Source organism: Capra hircus, chromosome 1 (genome assembly GCF_001704415.2).
Source record: "Capra hircus breed San Clemente chromosome 1, ASM170441v1, whole genome shotgun sequence".
NCBI lineage: Eukaryota > Metazoa > Chordata > Mammalia > Artiodactyla > Bovidae > Capra > Capra hircus.
Genome location: NC_030808.1, coordinates 53,247,919 through 53,264,112, shown reverse-complemented (window position 1 = coordinate 53,264,112; position 16,194 = coordinate 53,247,919). Strand labels below are relative to the sequence as shown.

Below are 16,194 nucleotides of genomic sequence, written 5' to 3'. Positions count from 1 at the left end.
CCACCTATCTTGATTCTGGCCTTAATTCATCTAGCCTGGCATTTCTCATGATGTGCTCAGCACATAGGTTAAACAAACAGGGTGACAGCAGACAGCCCAGTTGTACTCCTTCTCGACCTTGAACCAATCAGTTGCTCCATACAGGGTTCTAACCGTTGCTTCTTGACCCACATACAGGTTTCTCAGGAGACAGGTAGGATGGTCTGGTATTCTCATCTCTCTAAGAGCTTTCCACAGTTCATCATGATCCACACAGTCAAAGGCTTTACTGTAGTTGAGGAAACAGAGATAGATGTTTTTCTGAAATTCCCTTGCTTTCTCTACAATCCAGTGAATGTTGGCAATTTGATCTCTAGTTCCTCTTCTTTTTCTAAACCCAGCTTGGACATCTGGAAGTTCTTGGTTTGCATAATGCTGAAGCCGACCATGCAAGATTTTAAGCATGATCTTACTATCATGGGAGATGAGTGGAATTGTCCAATGGTTAGCACAGTCTTTGGTACTATCCTTCTTAGGAATTGGGATAAGGATTGACCTTTCCCAGTCCTGTTGGCCACTGCTGGGTCTTCCAGATTTGCTACCATAATGAATGCAACACCTTGACAAAATTGTCCTTTAGGGATTTGAATAGTTCTGGTGTAATTTCACCATATCCTCTAGCTTTATAAACAGTGCTTCTTAAGGCCCACTTGAGTTCACACTCTAGAATGTCTGACTCTGGGTGACTAACCACATCATTGTAGTAATCCAGTTCATTAAGATCTTTTTTTATACAGTTCTTCCATGTATTCTTTCCATTTCTTCTTGATCTCTTCAGTATCTGCTAGGTCTCTACCATTTTCATCCTTTATTGTGCCCATCTTACAGAGAAGGCAATGGCACCCCACTCCAGTACTCTTGCCTGGAAAATCCCATGGATGGAGGAGCCTGGTAGGCTGCAGTCCATGGGGTCGCTAAGAGTCGGGCATGACTGAGCGACTTCACTTTCACTTTTCACTTTCATGCATTGGAGAAGGAAATGGCAACCCACTCCAGTGTTCTTGCCTGGAGAATCCCAGGGATGGGGGAGCCTGGTGGGCTGCTGTCTATGGGGTCGCACAGAGTCGGACACGACTGAAGTGACTTAGCAGCAGCCCATCTTTGGATGGAATGCTACCTTGATATTTCCAATTTTCCTGAAGATATCTCTAGTCTTTCCCCTTTTGTTGTTTTCTTCTATTATTAAACATCGTTCATTGAAGAAGGCCTTCTTTTCTCTTCTAGCTATTCTTTAAAACTCTGTATTTAATTGGATGTACCTTTCCCTCTTTCCCTTGCTTTTTGCTTGTCTTCATTCTTCCACTATTTGTAAAGCCTCCTCAAATAACCACTTTGCCTTGTTTTTTTTCTTTGGGATGGTTTTGTTCACCACCTCCTGTGCAATATTATGGGCCTCTGGCCATAGTTCTTCAGGCACATTGTTATCTAGATCTAGTCCCTTGAAATAGTCCCTTATCTATTCGTTACCTCTACTGCGAATTCATACAGGATTTAAGTCATACCTGGCTGGAGTTGTATTTTTCCTGGTTTTCTTTAGTTTAAGCCTGAATTTTGCAATGAGGAGCTGCTGATCTGAGCCACAGTCAGCTCCAGGTCTTGTTTTTGCAGACTGTATACAGCTTCTCCATCTTCGGCTACAAAGAATGTAATCAATTTTACTTTGGTATTAACCATTTGGTGATGTCCATGTGTAAAGTTGTCTCTTCTGTTGTTAAAAAAAAAGAGTATTTGCTATGACTAGTGCATTCTCTTGGCAGAATTCAGTTAGCCTTTGCCCTGATTCATTTTCTTCTCCAAGGCCAAACTTGCCTGTTACTCCAGGTATATCTTGACTTCCTACTGTCACATTCCAATCCCCGATGATGAACAGAACATCTGTTTTAGGTGTTAGTCCCAGGAGGTCTTCTAGGTCTTCATAGAGCTGATCAACTTCAGCTTCTTTGGCATTGGTGGAAGAGGGATAGACTTGGATTACTGTGATGTTGACTGTTTTGCCTTGGAAACGAACCAAGATCATTCTGTCATTTTTGAGGCTGCACCCAAGTACTGTATTTCAGACTCTTTTTTTGATTATGAGGTCTACTCCATTTCTTCTATGGGATTCTTACCCACAGTAGTAGGTATAATGGTCATCTGAATTAAATTTGCCCATTCCCATCCATTTTAGTTCGCTGATTCCTAAGATGTTGTTTATTCTTACCATCTCCTGGTTGACCACATCCAATTTTCCTTGATTCACGGACCTAACATTCCAGGTTCCTGTACAATACTTTTCTTTGCAGCACTGGATTTTACTTTCGACAGCAGACACATCAACAACTGAGCGTCATATCCACTTTGGCCCAGCCACTTAATTCATTCTGGGGCTATTGGTGATTCTCTTCCATTCTTCCCCAGTAGCATACAGGACACCTTCAGACCTGGGGGACTCATTTTTTGGTGTCATATCTTTTTGGCCTTTTATACAGTTCAAAGCATTTATATAATAGTATCAAGGCAGCATTCTGACAAAATAAAAGTAGGAAAATTTTCAAATTCATTTTAGGAGGATAGCATTACACTGATACCAAATCTAGACAAAGACATTACAAAAACAAACAAACAAACTTTGGATCAATTCCCCTTAGTTGCAAAGGGCAGGAGGAGAAGGGGACAACAGAGGATGAGATGGCTGGATAGCATCACCAACTCGATGGACATGAGTTTGAGTGAACTCTGGGAGTTGGTAATGGACAGGGATGCCTGGTGTGCTGCAATTCGTGGGGTCGCAGAGTTGGACACGACCGAGCGACTGAACTGAACTGAATATTGATTATCCTGGCCTGACTTCAGCAAGAGTCCTATTAGGTAAGTTTAACAAAGAATTTTCCTTGATGATTCTTAGTAATTTTTCATCCACTGACTCCCACTCTTCTCCCTGACTATAAATTCCTACTTGTCCAATCTCACTCCCTACTACAAAACCCTTAGCAGTAGTCTCTATGCCTCTCATGAAAGTTCTGAATAAAGCCTGCCTTATCATACTAAAACTCATCATGAATAATATTTTTAACAACACCAATGAAATGACATCATCAAGACAGCAACATGAACATTCCAGACTTCAGTTTCCCTCACAAAAAGACTAACGAGTAACTCTCCAGAGACAAGACAACTTAATGAAAATCCAAGAACCCAACTGTGAGGCTGATGCATCTCCCTGGACAACAGAGACAAAGCAGAGCCATCTTAAAAGGATTAGAAAAGCAGTCCTTCTTTGACCACATACCCGTCTCCCGGGCTGGCACAGCACCGAACCAAGAGGGTCCCTCTGGACCTACAGTTTCTCCAGTGAGAAAAAGAAAACTCAAGATAGGCATCTGGCAATCTAGCATTGTGGGAGTCTTACTAGGAGGCTTACATTTGGGTCTTGCCTCATAGGGATCACTGAAGCAAATCTATTGAGCTCAACCATTGGGTATCTGATAATCAGAGAAGAGGGGTAGAAATTACAGCAAGCAGTGCTTGTATCTTGGCAGACTACATTCCTTCTTGCAGTGTCTCCTGAAAAAGGCAAAAACAAAGAATGTAACAAATAAATAAAGCTCAAGGGATTTATAGGACAATGATAAGAGAAACAATACACTCATATAGTAATCCCAGAAGGAGATGAGAAAGAAAAAGGGACAGAAGAGTACTTGAAAAAAATAATGTCCCTTTCCTAAACTTAAGGTGCAAAATGGACATCCAGATACACAGGGCTCAAAGAACCACAAAAGAGTTGAACCTTAAAAAGACTGTACTGAGATGCATTATAGCTTATTTGACAAAAGTAAAAGACAAAGAGAGACCTTTGAAAGCAGAGAGGAAAGCAACATTGCCTTGACATCAGTCTTGGCAATGATTTTCTAATATGACATCAAAAGCACATATAAAAAAGCAAAAATAACTAAGTGGGACTACATCACACTAAAAAGCTTCTGCACACTGAATGAAATAGTCAACAAAATGAAAAGGCAACCTACAGACTGTAAAGAGTGCCCGCAATGCAGAAGACCAAGGTTCAATCCCTGGGTTGGAAAGACCCCCTGGAGAAAGAAATGGCAACCCACTCCAGTATTCTTGCCTAGAGAATCCCACGGATGGAGGAGCCTGGCAGGCTACAGTCCATGGGGGTGCAAAGAGTCATTCACGAGTGAGTAATGAACACTTCTTCATTTTATGTGTCCAAAGGAAATACAATTTCTGTCTCAGAGACATCTACATCCCCAAGTTCACTGAAGCATTATTTACAGCAGCCAAAACATGTAAAACAACCTAAGTGTCTGTTAATGGATGAATGGATAAAGAAAATTTGGCATGTATATATATACTATGGAATATTACTCAGCCATAAAAAGAAGGGAATACTGCCATTTGTGATAAATGGGTAAACTTGGAGGGCATTATGCTAAGTGAAATAAGTCCAACAGTGAAAGACAAATACAGTACAATTTCACTTACATGTGGGAGCTGAAAAATCCTGAACTCAAAAACCACCCCTGGTGATTGCCAGGGGTGGGAGTGAAGAGGAAAAGTTAAAATTTTACATAACGTCCTGCTCCTTCTGCTTCTGTAATCCAGGTTGCTCCTTGCAAAGTCTAGATCATGTAGGTTTCAGAAAGTAGGGACTCACAATACTAGGAACTGGAGCTTATCTGACTGACCTTTGTCCTGCTCTTTGCAATCGTCCTAGCCCCTGCAAACCCGCAAACCCACTTAATCATGCCTGTCTGGGTATTAAAAACTCTGCAACCTCTTTGTTCAGGGCTTAGAGCTTGGAGTGTTAACTTCTCTGGGCCCCCTAGTATAATAAACTTGAGTTCTCCAACTCTCCGAGTGTGGTACTTGGTTTCTTGAGTACTTGTTACTGCAACATTTCTGGAGGCCCCAGTCAGATTCCAACCACAGTGGCCCCTTGGGCTACTGGACTGGTGGCTCGGCTGGGCTGGAGCCAAGGAACCCGGAGATGAATGAGGAGGTATGCTGCCTGACTGTATTCCAGGTTCTCTTTCAGATAGGTGTTCCGAATCTCTGGACGGCCGAGCCCTGACTGGACTCATTGAAGGGACAGACCAACTCACCAGGAAAGGCCACAGGATAAGGTAAGGCTCTGGGGTCAGTCCCCAGGCCGGGTAGAAGAGACTAATCACCTCCTTGGGCTCCCAGGAAGGGAGCACTAGATAGGGAGAACTGGGGACTTGGGAGGAAGGGAGGATTTGTAACTGATAACCTCCTTGGGGCTCCCAGGAAGGGAGCAACAGTTAAGGAAACCTGGGGACTCAGGAGAAGGGAGGCACTGTGATAGCCTCTGAATGATTGTGAGTGCGTGATTGCTGACTGAATGTAGTGAGAGAAACTTTTTTTGGAAACTGCAAAGCCAATTCTTTTTGCATATACAGTTAAAAATAACTAGCTTGTTAAAAGGCCTGCCAAGGAAAAAGCTTGAAGTTAACCCTTTCCATGTCCTTAAAATACACAGCCCACTTTGCCTGAGACCTCAGTCTTGGGCAAATTAGAACTTCACACAAAGAAAAAACAAAGAGTCAAAGAGATATTTTAAATCTCAAACAAAAAACTATAAGATCTCTGTCTGTCTGTCTGGATTTATGTATGTCTCAGTGTATGTCCTTTCTTTTTTTTCTGATAATATTGTTGAAGTTGTAAATGCATTCTAATTTAATTGACCTAAAGAAAAGTAAGTGCTTATAAATCAAACAATTCTAAGTACAAGAAAAATTAACCTAAATATATTTCAGATTCACATAAACCGGGAAATATTCAATATTAAATATCTAGTATTAATGTTTGTTTGCTAATCTAATAAGGAAGTAAGATGTATGTTTTTAATAAAGAAGATATAAAAAATAAAACTTTATTTTATAAAGGGAAAACAAAGTAGGTCTGACTTACAGGCGGCTATTACAGAAAGTGATTAAAAGGTTTGTGGAAAATGGACCCTAAAATGTTTTGTGCACCTAAATGAGTTTAAAGTCAGCTGGTGCAAAACTTGAACTTGGCCTTTCTCTCTGTTAACAGGACATACTTTCTTCAGATGTTGAACTACTTTCAATAATAGATTTGTTTCTTTACCTCTTAATTGATCTGTTCTAAATTTACCTTTAAAATCTTCTGTTAACTTTGGCTAGTGAATATTATTTCACAGTGACTTATATGATCCTAAACCCTTTTGATATTTATTGATAAAACTTCCTAAATAACTTGACTTCTAGCTAACTTTGGGATGCTTCAGAGGGCCCCTGAGACATCCCAAAGAGCTATTAAGCTACCTGGGTTCAGTGGACATGTTAAATTACATGGGAAGTACTGTTGAAGTGACATGAAAGCTGCTCGGTTGTATCTGACTCTTTGCGATCCCATGGACTATACAGCCCATGGAATTCTCCAGGCCAGAATACTGGACTGGATAGCCTTTCCCTTCTCCAGGGGATCTTCCCAACCCAGGGATCAAACCCAGATCTCCCGCATTGCAGCCAGATTCTTTACCAGCTGAGCCATAAAGGAAGTACTGTTGAAGGGGTGATAAATCATTTCAGACTATACTGTATGGTTGATATTGCTAACATAGGTATCCTAAAATTGTGTAAAATTCATACAGATCTGATATTCCTGATAAAATATGGTCAATTATAATTCTAGTTATCATATTAAAATGTTATGACCAGGTTTGTCAATTGCTATAGAATCGGATTTTAAACATGCTTTCTATGGTTTTATCCTCATGCCTTTAAAAAAATACTGCTAGTTCTTCAAGCTTTATAGAAAAGAGTTTCTAAGATTAAACAAATAAACAAATTTTGTTATTAACAGTAAGCTGGTACCAGACTGGAATTTGGTCTTCTCTCTCTTTAGAGAACAAAGTTCTTGAAATGCAGCTTTCAATAACAGATTATGAATTTCTTTGCCTAAAAATTTAAGCGAGTTACATTTGTTTTTAAAATCTTTTTGTTACTTTGATAAAGTTAGGGTTAGGGTTAGGGTTAGGGTTAGGGTTATCCTGATGTCTTTAAAACATGGCAATAGTCTGCTCCTAAATCAGGAAATCAAAAATAGATAAACAACAGCTGAAAATCAAAGAGCCAGGGCTAGGAGAAATCCAAGATGACTGCTTGGCTTTTCCCAGCTCCCTGACAGACTTCATTTTTATTTGATGGGTTAAAGCCTTACCTGGCTACAGTGTTAATGCCCTCACAGTGAGTTCTCCAAAAAAAAAAAAGAGAAGAAAAATGTTTCACTGAATATTAAGTCTAGTTTTGTTAATTAAGGTCTGTGCTTCTAAGACTCACTTCTGAGATAGTTCCTTGTTATGTTATACTGCCAAAAGTTTTAAGTAAGTTATTAAAAAGGACACTTTAAGATTGTTTCTAAAGCTTATCTCAGTAACCAGTCTTTGCATAAAGGTCAGATGTTCCATAATATACAACCAGGAGATGAAAACTTGGCTATAATCATTTAACTGAGTCAAATGACTTGGGGTACAACAGGCTATACCCAGTGAAAATTCTTGACTTAAATTCTTGCTTGTGACCTTACTAATAACTGCTAACTATATTATTTTCTATGTAGCTTGCTTTAGAAGATTATCTCTTACGTTACCAAATGTGTGACTAAGCCTGTGATAAAATGCTGATATGCAGTTTCATATGAGATCAATAATTGTAATAATGTAACTCTAGATATGGGTAGAAGCAACAAGAGGAAATATTTTCCTGGACCAAGAGGCTAGTAAGACAGGTATGGTCCAGAGACTTTTGCTACTTACAAGGCCTTGTCTAGTGACAACACATTGAGTGGCCTGTCAATGGAATCTTTGTTAGATGTGGGAATGAGCCTTCCCAGCACAGTGGGACAGAATGGCCATGAAATGCCCAAAAAATATGGCCAAATATGTCGCTATGAAGGGGCCCTGCTGACTGGAAGGTGGCCCTTGCCAGCTGCCTCTACAAAGATTAAATCATGACCACTACAAAATGCTGACCTTCAACACATCCTTGAAAGGAGTTTAGGATGGAGACAAAAAATAAGGCATTCTATGCTCTGGGAAAAACCAGAAAACAGGTCTTCAGATAAGTCAGATGTTTTTAGGTAAAGATTTTTATGAGTCCAAATTCTTACATCTTCTCATGCCTGCTGCTGCTGCTGAGTCACTTCAGTTGTGTCCGACTCTGTGTGACCTCACAGACAGCAGCCCAAAAGGCTCCCCCGTCCTGGGGATTCTCCAGGCAAGAACACTGGAGTGGGTTGCCATTTCCCTCTCCAATGCATGAAAGTGAAAAGTGAAAGTGAAGTCGCTCAGTTGTGTCCGACCCTCAGTGACCCCATGGACTGCAGCCTTCCAGGCTCCTCTATCCATAGGATTTTCCAGGCAAGAGTACTGGAGTGGGGTACCACTGCCTTCTCATGCCTAGAGAAGCACTAATGTCACAAACCAATGTCTGGACCTGGTTCTCCTGGCTAGCCCCACAACAGCTTTCCTACGTATATTAATCTTTGGGCTATATAACTTTAACTTTCTTGTTAAGTTTGTTTCTCCAAGTAGTAATACAACAAGAATATCCATCCGCACAGCCAACATCCAGACAATGCTAGAACAAGCTGCCTTATCATTCTGTGGGCTCTCCTCTTCCTCCATAAATGCACCCTGAGGTCCTCGGACTATTCTCCCTTTGAGATCTTATACAGGAGACCACCCCCAGTAATAGAAAAGCTCAAGGGAGACCACGAACAACTAGCTGACCTAAGAATGTCCTGACACCTCCAGGCCCTGGAAAAGTCTTCAGCCATATTGCCCAAGAAACCTTAAAAAGGACACCCATTCCTTTGGGCAACTGGGTTTATCCCTATCAGTCAGCAGATGAGATAGGGGTTAAAGATTAAAAGAAAGAACCACTTCAGCCAGTTTGAACAGGCGCTCACATGGTCATCCTGGTAACCTTTACTGCTGTTAAAGTTACAGATGTCATCCCTTAGAGTCACCACACCAGAGTTAAGAAATCTGCGGCTTCCTTGATGAGGACACCTGGAAAGCAGTTTGGGACCCAAAAAAACCTCCTCAAGGTCTGGTTCCAAAGGCAACGGCCCTCACCCATGAAGGACGCTAAGCCCTGCTCTAGTCACTCCAGAAGCTGACTAGTCAATGCACAGCAGAAGCTTGACGACTCTTCAGCCTTGCTCCAGCCACACTCTGGCAGCTGGGTGGTCAACACATGGCAGAAGTTTGAGGATCCTGCCTTTGAAATATCAACGGATTTTCATTATTAACTCTGGCCTCTATCCCTAATTGGTATTATTGCTGTGCTTTTCATTACAGGACCAACTAGCCTTCCTGGCTGAGGTGGTTTTACAGAATAGGAAAGGGCTAGACCTATGACACTACCCTTATGGCAGAAAGTGAAGAGGAACTAAAAAGCCTCTTGATGAAAGTGAAAGAGGAAAGTGAAAAAGTTGGCTTAAAGCTCAACGTTCAGAAAACTAAGATCATGGCATCTGGTCCCATCTCTTCATGGGAAATAGATAGGAAAACAGTGGAAACAGTGTCAGACTTTGTTTTTCTGAGCTCCAAAATCACTGCAGATGGTGATTCCAGGCATGAAATTAAAAGATGCTTACTCCTTGGAAGGAAAGTTATGGCCAACCTAGACGGCAGATTGAAAAGCAGAGACATTACTTTGCCAACAAAGGTCAGTCTCGTCAAGGCTATGGTTTTTCCAGTGGTCATGTATAGATGTGAGAGTTGGACTGTGAAGAAGGCTGAGCGCCGAAGAATTGATGCTTTTGAACTGTGGTGTTGCAGAAGACTCTTGAGAGTCCCCTGGACTACAAGGAGATCCAACCAGTCCATTCTGAAGGAGATCAGCCCTGGGATTTCTTTGGAAGGACTGATGCCAAAGCTGAAACTCCAATACTTGGGCCACCTCATGTGAAAAGCTGACTCACTGGAAAAGACTCTGATGCTGGGAGGGATTGGAGGCAGGAGGAGAAGGGGATGACAGAGGATGAGATGGCTGGATGGCATCACCAACTCGATGGATGTGAATTTGGGTGAACTCCGGGAGTTGGTGATGGACAGGGAGGCCTGGCATGCTGCGATTCATGGGGTTGCAAAGAGTCGGACACGACTGAGGGACTGAACTGAACTGAACTGATACCTACTGACAGCTGAAAAGAGAGGACTGTCTCTTCTTAATTGAAGAATGCTGGAAACCAATCAGAAATAGTCAAGGACAAGGCCCAACCACTAACGGAATAAATCATAAAAACAGAGAAACTAGCTAATTTCTGGGGTAATTAGAACAATATCTAGAGCTGGGTACCATGGCTTCTCCTTTTAACAGGTCCTCTCTTCATGTTCTTTGCAGTGCTCTTGTGTGGTCCTTGTATTCTCAATGTAATTGTCAGTTCATAACCTTTTGAATTAAATCTATAAAGTTACAAATGGTAATAGCTCAATATAGCCCCTAAACGATGGGGAGCTCTGAATGTCCTACCAAAACATGAGATGATGCTTTCTACAATGAGTGATAGAAGCATCAAGAGGGCGTAATGAAGAGGAAAAATTAAAATTTTACATAACTTCCTGCTCCTTCTGCATCTGTCTTGCAAAGTCTAGATCATGTAGGTCTCAGAATGTAGGGACTCACAATACTAGGAACTGGAGCTTATCTCACTCACCCTTGTTCTGCTCTTTGCAATCGCCCTAGCCCCTGCAAACCCACAAACCCGTTTAATCATGCCTGTCTGCATATAAAAAACTCTGTAACCCCTTTGTTTGAGGCTCAGAGTTTGGAGTGTTAACTCCTCTGGGGCCCCCAGCATAATAAACCTGAGTTCTCCAACTCTCTGAGTGTGGTGCTTGGTTTCTCAAGTACTGGTTTCTACAACAGAATGGGTAAATGGGTCAAAAGGTACAAAACAGGGGTCCAAAATACATCATGTGACTATGATTAACAATGCGACAATGTATACTTGAAAGTTGTTAAGACAGTAGATCTTAGGGACTTTCCAGGCAGTCCAGTGATTAAGACTTCATGTTTCCAATGCAGGAGGTACAGGTTTGATCCTGAGTTGAGGAACTAATATTCTACATGCGACAAGGTGCAGCCAAAAAAATTAAAGATCTTAAAAATTCCCATTATACAAAAACTCTATATGAGGTGATGGATATATTAACTAACCTTACTATATATAGTGAAGTGAAGTCGCTCAGTTGTGTCCGACTCTTTGCAACCCGTGGACTGTAGCCCACCAAGCTCCTCCGTCCACTGGATTCTCCAGGCAAGAATACTGGAGTGGGTTGCCATTTCCTTCTCCAGGGGATCTTCCCGACCCAGGGATCGAACCCGGGTCTCCAACATTGCAGGCAGACGCTTTAACCTCTGCACCACCAGGGAAGCCCCACATTTTATTTCATGTTGCTGCTTGTCTTTTAATTTCTAGCTTTATTGAGCTATAACTGGTATGTTGTATTCACATATGTAGTATTCACATATTATACATATATAAAAGCATCATACTGTATAACTTAAACCTACACAATATTACATACCAGTTATAGCTCAATAAAGCTAGAAATTAAAAGACAAGCAGCAACATAAAATAAAGATCATGACCAATTAACTATGTGCTCCTGGAAAGTACATATGATTCAACATTTGAAAATAAACTGATGTAATTCAACATATTAACAATAAAGAAGACAAAAACCATATGATTATCTCAATGCATGCTAAAAAGCATTAGTTCATTATTCATTCATTATAAAAATTTTCAGAGAAGTAGCACGAGAAATGAATGTCTTCAACCTAAACAGGAGCATCTGTAAAAATTCTACAGCTAACAGCATACTAAATGGTGAAACACTGAAGCCTTCTTCCTAAGATCTGGAAAAGGCAAAGATGTCTGTCTGGTCTCACAAGTTTATTCAGCACTGTACTAGAGAACTTAGCTCACGCAACATGCAAAGAAAAATAAACAAAGAGCAAACAAATTGCAAAAAATAAATAAAATTGTCGTTATGCACAGATGGTATAATCATTTATAGAAAACCTCAAAGAATCTACAAATAATATTAGAATTAGTAAGTAGCAAGTCACAGAATACAAGTTCAAAAGACACAAACAAATTCTATATAATACAAATAACTAGAAATTGAGGTTTTATAATTATCATTTACAATAGCATAAAAAGTCAAATATACATGGATAGTCTAACAAAATATTTATAAGCCTGTACATAGAAGACTACAAAATATTTCTGAGTTACATCAAAGAAGAATCAATTAAATGAAATTAATTATACACCATCTTCATGGATGGGCATTCTCAATATTGCTAAGATATAAATCATCCCCAAACTGACCTACAAATTCAATGCAATCAAAACCTCAGCAAGAAGTCTATAGAAATTTATAAGGTGTTTCTGAGATTTATCATGTAAGAGCAAAGGATCTAAAATAGAAAACTAGTTTTGAAAATTTAGGTAAATGCAAATTAAAACCACAATAAGATACCATTACATTTCTTTTAACATGGCTGAAGTAGATCTAAATGTAAGACCAGAAACTATAAAACTCCTAGAGGAGAACATAGGCAAAACACTCTCAGACATAAATCACAGCAGGATCCTCTATGATCCACCTCCCAGAATTCTGGAAATAAAAGCAAAAATAAACAAATGGGATCTAATTAAAATTAAAAGCTTCTGCACAACAAAGGAAAATGTAAGCAAGGTGAAAAGACAGCCTTCTGAATGGGAGAAAATAATAGCAAATGAAACAACTGACAAACAACTAATCTCAAAAATATACAAGCAACTTATGCAACTCAATTCCAGAAAAATAAACGACCCAATCAAAAAATGCGCCAAAGAACTAAATAGACATTTCTCCAAAGAAGACATACGGATGGCTAACAAACACATGAAAAGATGCTCAACATGACTCATTATTAGAGAAATGCAAATCAAGACCAAAATGAGGTACCACTTCACACCAGTCAGAATGGCTGCGATCCAAAAATCTGCAAGCAATAAATGCTGGAGAGGGTGTGGAGAAAAGGGAACCCTCCTACACTGTTGGTGGGAATGCAAACTAGTGCAACCACTATGGAAAACAGTGTGGAGATTCCTTAAAAAATTGCAAATAGAACTGCCATATGACCCAGCAATCCCACTGCTGGGCATACACACCAAGGAAACCAGAATTGAAAGAGACACATGTACCCCAATGTTCATCGCAGCACTGTTTATAATAGCCAGGACACGGAAACAACCTAGATGTCCACCAGCAGATGAATGGATAAGAAAGCTGTGGTACATATACACAATGGAGTATTACTCAGCCGTTAAAAAGAATAATTTGAATCAGTTCTGTTGAGATGGATGAAACTGGAGCCGATTATACAGAGTGAAGTAAGCCAGAAAGAAAAACATCAATACAGTATACTAACACATATATATGGAATTTAGGAAGATGGCAATGATGACCCTGTATGCAAGACAGCAAAAAAGACACAGATGTGTATAGCGGACTTTGGGACTCAGAGGGAGAGGGAGAGGGTGGGATGATTTGGGAGAATGGCATTGAAACATGTATACTATCATGTAAGAATCGAATCACCAGTCTATGTCTGATGCAGGATACAGCATGCTTGGGGCTGGTGCATGGGGATGACCCAGAGGGATGTTGTGGGAAGGGAGGTGGGAGGGGGGTTCATGTTGGGATCGCATGTACACCCGTGGTGGATTCAGGTCAATGTATATCGAAACCAATACAGTAATGTAAAGTAAAATAAAGTAAAAAAAAAAAAAGTGAATTTTACTGTATATGAACCATAGCTTAAAAAAGCCTAACCTATAAAAAAAATTCAGTGTTTAGAAATGCATTTATATTAATAAAGGAAGTGAAGAGATAATTACTGTGAAAGTCAGGTCAACAGTTACCTAGCAAGAGGAGAACTGAGTGCTTCTGAGTGCTGACAAAACTATTTGGTGCTTTGGGTAAAGCCACAAGGCTGTATGCTTCATAATTCTTTTTTAAACTCTGTATTTATATTTTGTGGGCTTTTCTTTGAGCATGTTTTAATAACAATAAAGCATTTTAAAGTTAAAAAACAACTAAATATTTCTGTCATTCATTCATAAAACCTTATGAGGTAGCTCTTCCACTTTTGATAATAAGGTTCAATTATTCCAGGGTTTTCCCACAGAAAATAACTATAAAACTTACACAAATTACAGAAAGCAACTCCTTGAAGGCACCAAAGAGTGGAAGAAACAAACCAACCAAACAAACCAAATGTAGAGGGTATATATATATACGCTCAGAGAGAAGAGAAGAGAACTACATGAAATTAAGTTTACCACTTTTAGAGCTTTTAGTCTGAGGCTAAGAATAACGTTCAGCTCAGTTCAGTTACTCAGTCATGTCTGACTCTGCGACCCCATGGACTGCAGCACGCGAGGCCTCCCTGTCCATCACCAACTCCCAGAGTTTACTCAAACTCATGTCCATTGAGTTGGTGATGCCATCCAACCATCTCATCCTCTGTCATCCCCTTCTCCTCCCGCCTTCAATCTTTTCCAGCATCAGGGTCTTTTCAAATGAATATTCAGGACTGATTTCCTTTAGGATGGACTGGTTGGATCTCCTTATAGTCCAAAGGATTCTCAAGAGTCTTCTCCAACACCACAACTCAAAAGCATCAATTCTTTGGTGCCAGTATAACAGAGCAGAAAACAAAGGTCTCCCCGGTTAAAGGAACTAGAAAATTGAAGCCATGGAGCCATGGCTATTGAGTGTGGGGGAATTCCAGAAAGGAAATAGAGAAGAGATCCCCCAATTTTTTTGGCCACGTCTCTAACTAACAGCTGAACCATACATGTGGAACACTCATAGCAGCTCAGCTAAAGACAAAAGATCTGAATTGAAACTGGAACCACTAGCCAAGAAAAACAGGCTTGCAATTCAGTTCCAAATAAGTTAATTGCCTATCAAAACAAAAGTAACACACTCATCGCAGAATCTCGACATCTGTCACGTAACTACTAGGTACTAGCTATATGCCAGGCATTATGCTACATACTGGGAATATACCAGTAAGCAAGTTAAAGTTCTTGCCCTAGTGGAGACTATAGTCAAATGGAAAAGAAAGCCAAGAAAGTATAACAGGACTTAGCAAATGTTTTAATAGGAGAAAAAAAGGGAATATGTGATTGAAACACCTAATGCAAAGTAAATAGGACTTTCTAGACGTTTTAACCAGCCAAATCCAAAGGAGTGGAGTATTCTGGGCAAATTCTAGAGGTAAAGCAGATGGCACACTTAATAACTAAAATAAGTTGAGTATAGTTGCTGCATATATAGTAAGAAAAGAATGACAAGAGACAACACCAGTGAGTACAGCAGGGTCCAAAGTGTCTTAAAGAACCAAGCTAAGAAGTCTGAACTTAACCAGGAACAACTAGTCTGTTAAAGAATTTCAAGCAGAGAAATGAAGTATTTCCAATTTTCTTTTAAAAAAGCTATTTTAATGACTGAACAGACAGTTCTATAGACTGTTAAACAGTCAGACTGAAGAAAGGTAAGACTGGAGCCAGAAAGACAAGTTTAGAAGCTATTTCAGAATTCCAAATGAAAAATAACTTTATTTAGCTTAACAAAAGCACAAGGGCAGAAGTAAGGAGGCATGTACAATATATTTAAGAAGCTGAATTAATTGGACCTAAAAAATGTTACACAGTAGTGTTGGGAAGAAATATTGTGAATCTAACTGTGGGCATACTGAACTATAGATCTTTTTGAAAAATAAAAATGGAAATATTTAGCATTCAGGTAGATAGACCTAGAGTTTTGAGAGTGAGATCTGAAGCAGAGATAAAGATTTGCGTTTCATTAGCTCATAGAGAAAACTGATGCCTTAGGTATTCATGTCTAAGCCTGGTAGATTAAAAAATGGTAGACATTTTAAATAGAAGAAAAGAGAATCAATGAATTAGGATAAGTTTTATACTGAAATTCCTAATTTCAACAGAAACAATTTATAGCTCAATGAATTCCTGCTTATATATGATATATAACCAGTATATACAGATACAGTACAGCTTTCTCATCTAAGAAAC

At 39.8% G+C, this 16,194-nt stretch overlaps 1 protein-coding gene across 4 annotated transcripts in view; it reads right to left on the bottom strand.

Moving 5' to 3' along the window:
- DZIP3 (DAZ interacting zinc finger protein 3) overlaps positions 1-16,194 on the bottom strand; it is a 116,325-nt gene that overhangs the window by 53,121 nt on the left and 47,010 nt on the right. The window contains exon 14 of one of the 4 annotated variants that reach the window (XM_018063598.1): positions 3,532-3,582. The exons of the other annotated variants lie outside the window; for them this stretch is intronic. Coding sequence (XP_017919087.1) covers positions 3,532-3,582 — 51 coding nt within the window. The remainder of the gene's footprint in view (positions 1-3,531; positions 3,583-16,194) is intronic. 4 annotated transcript variants of the gene reach the window in all.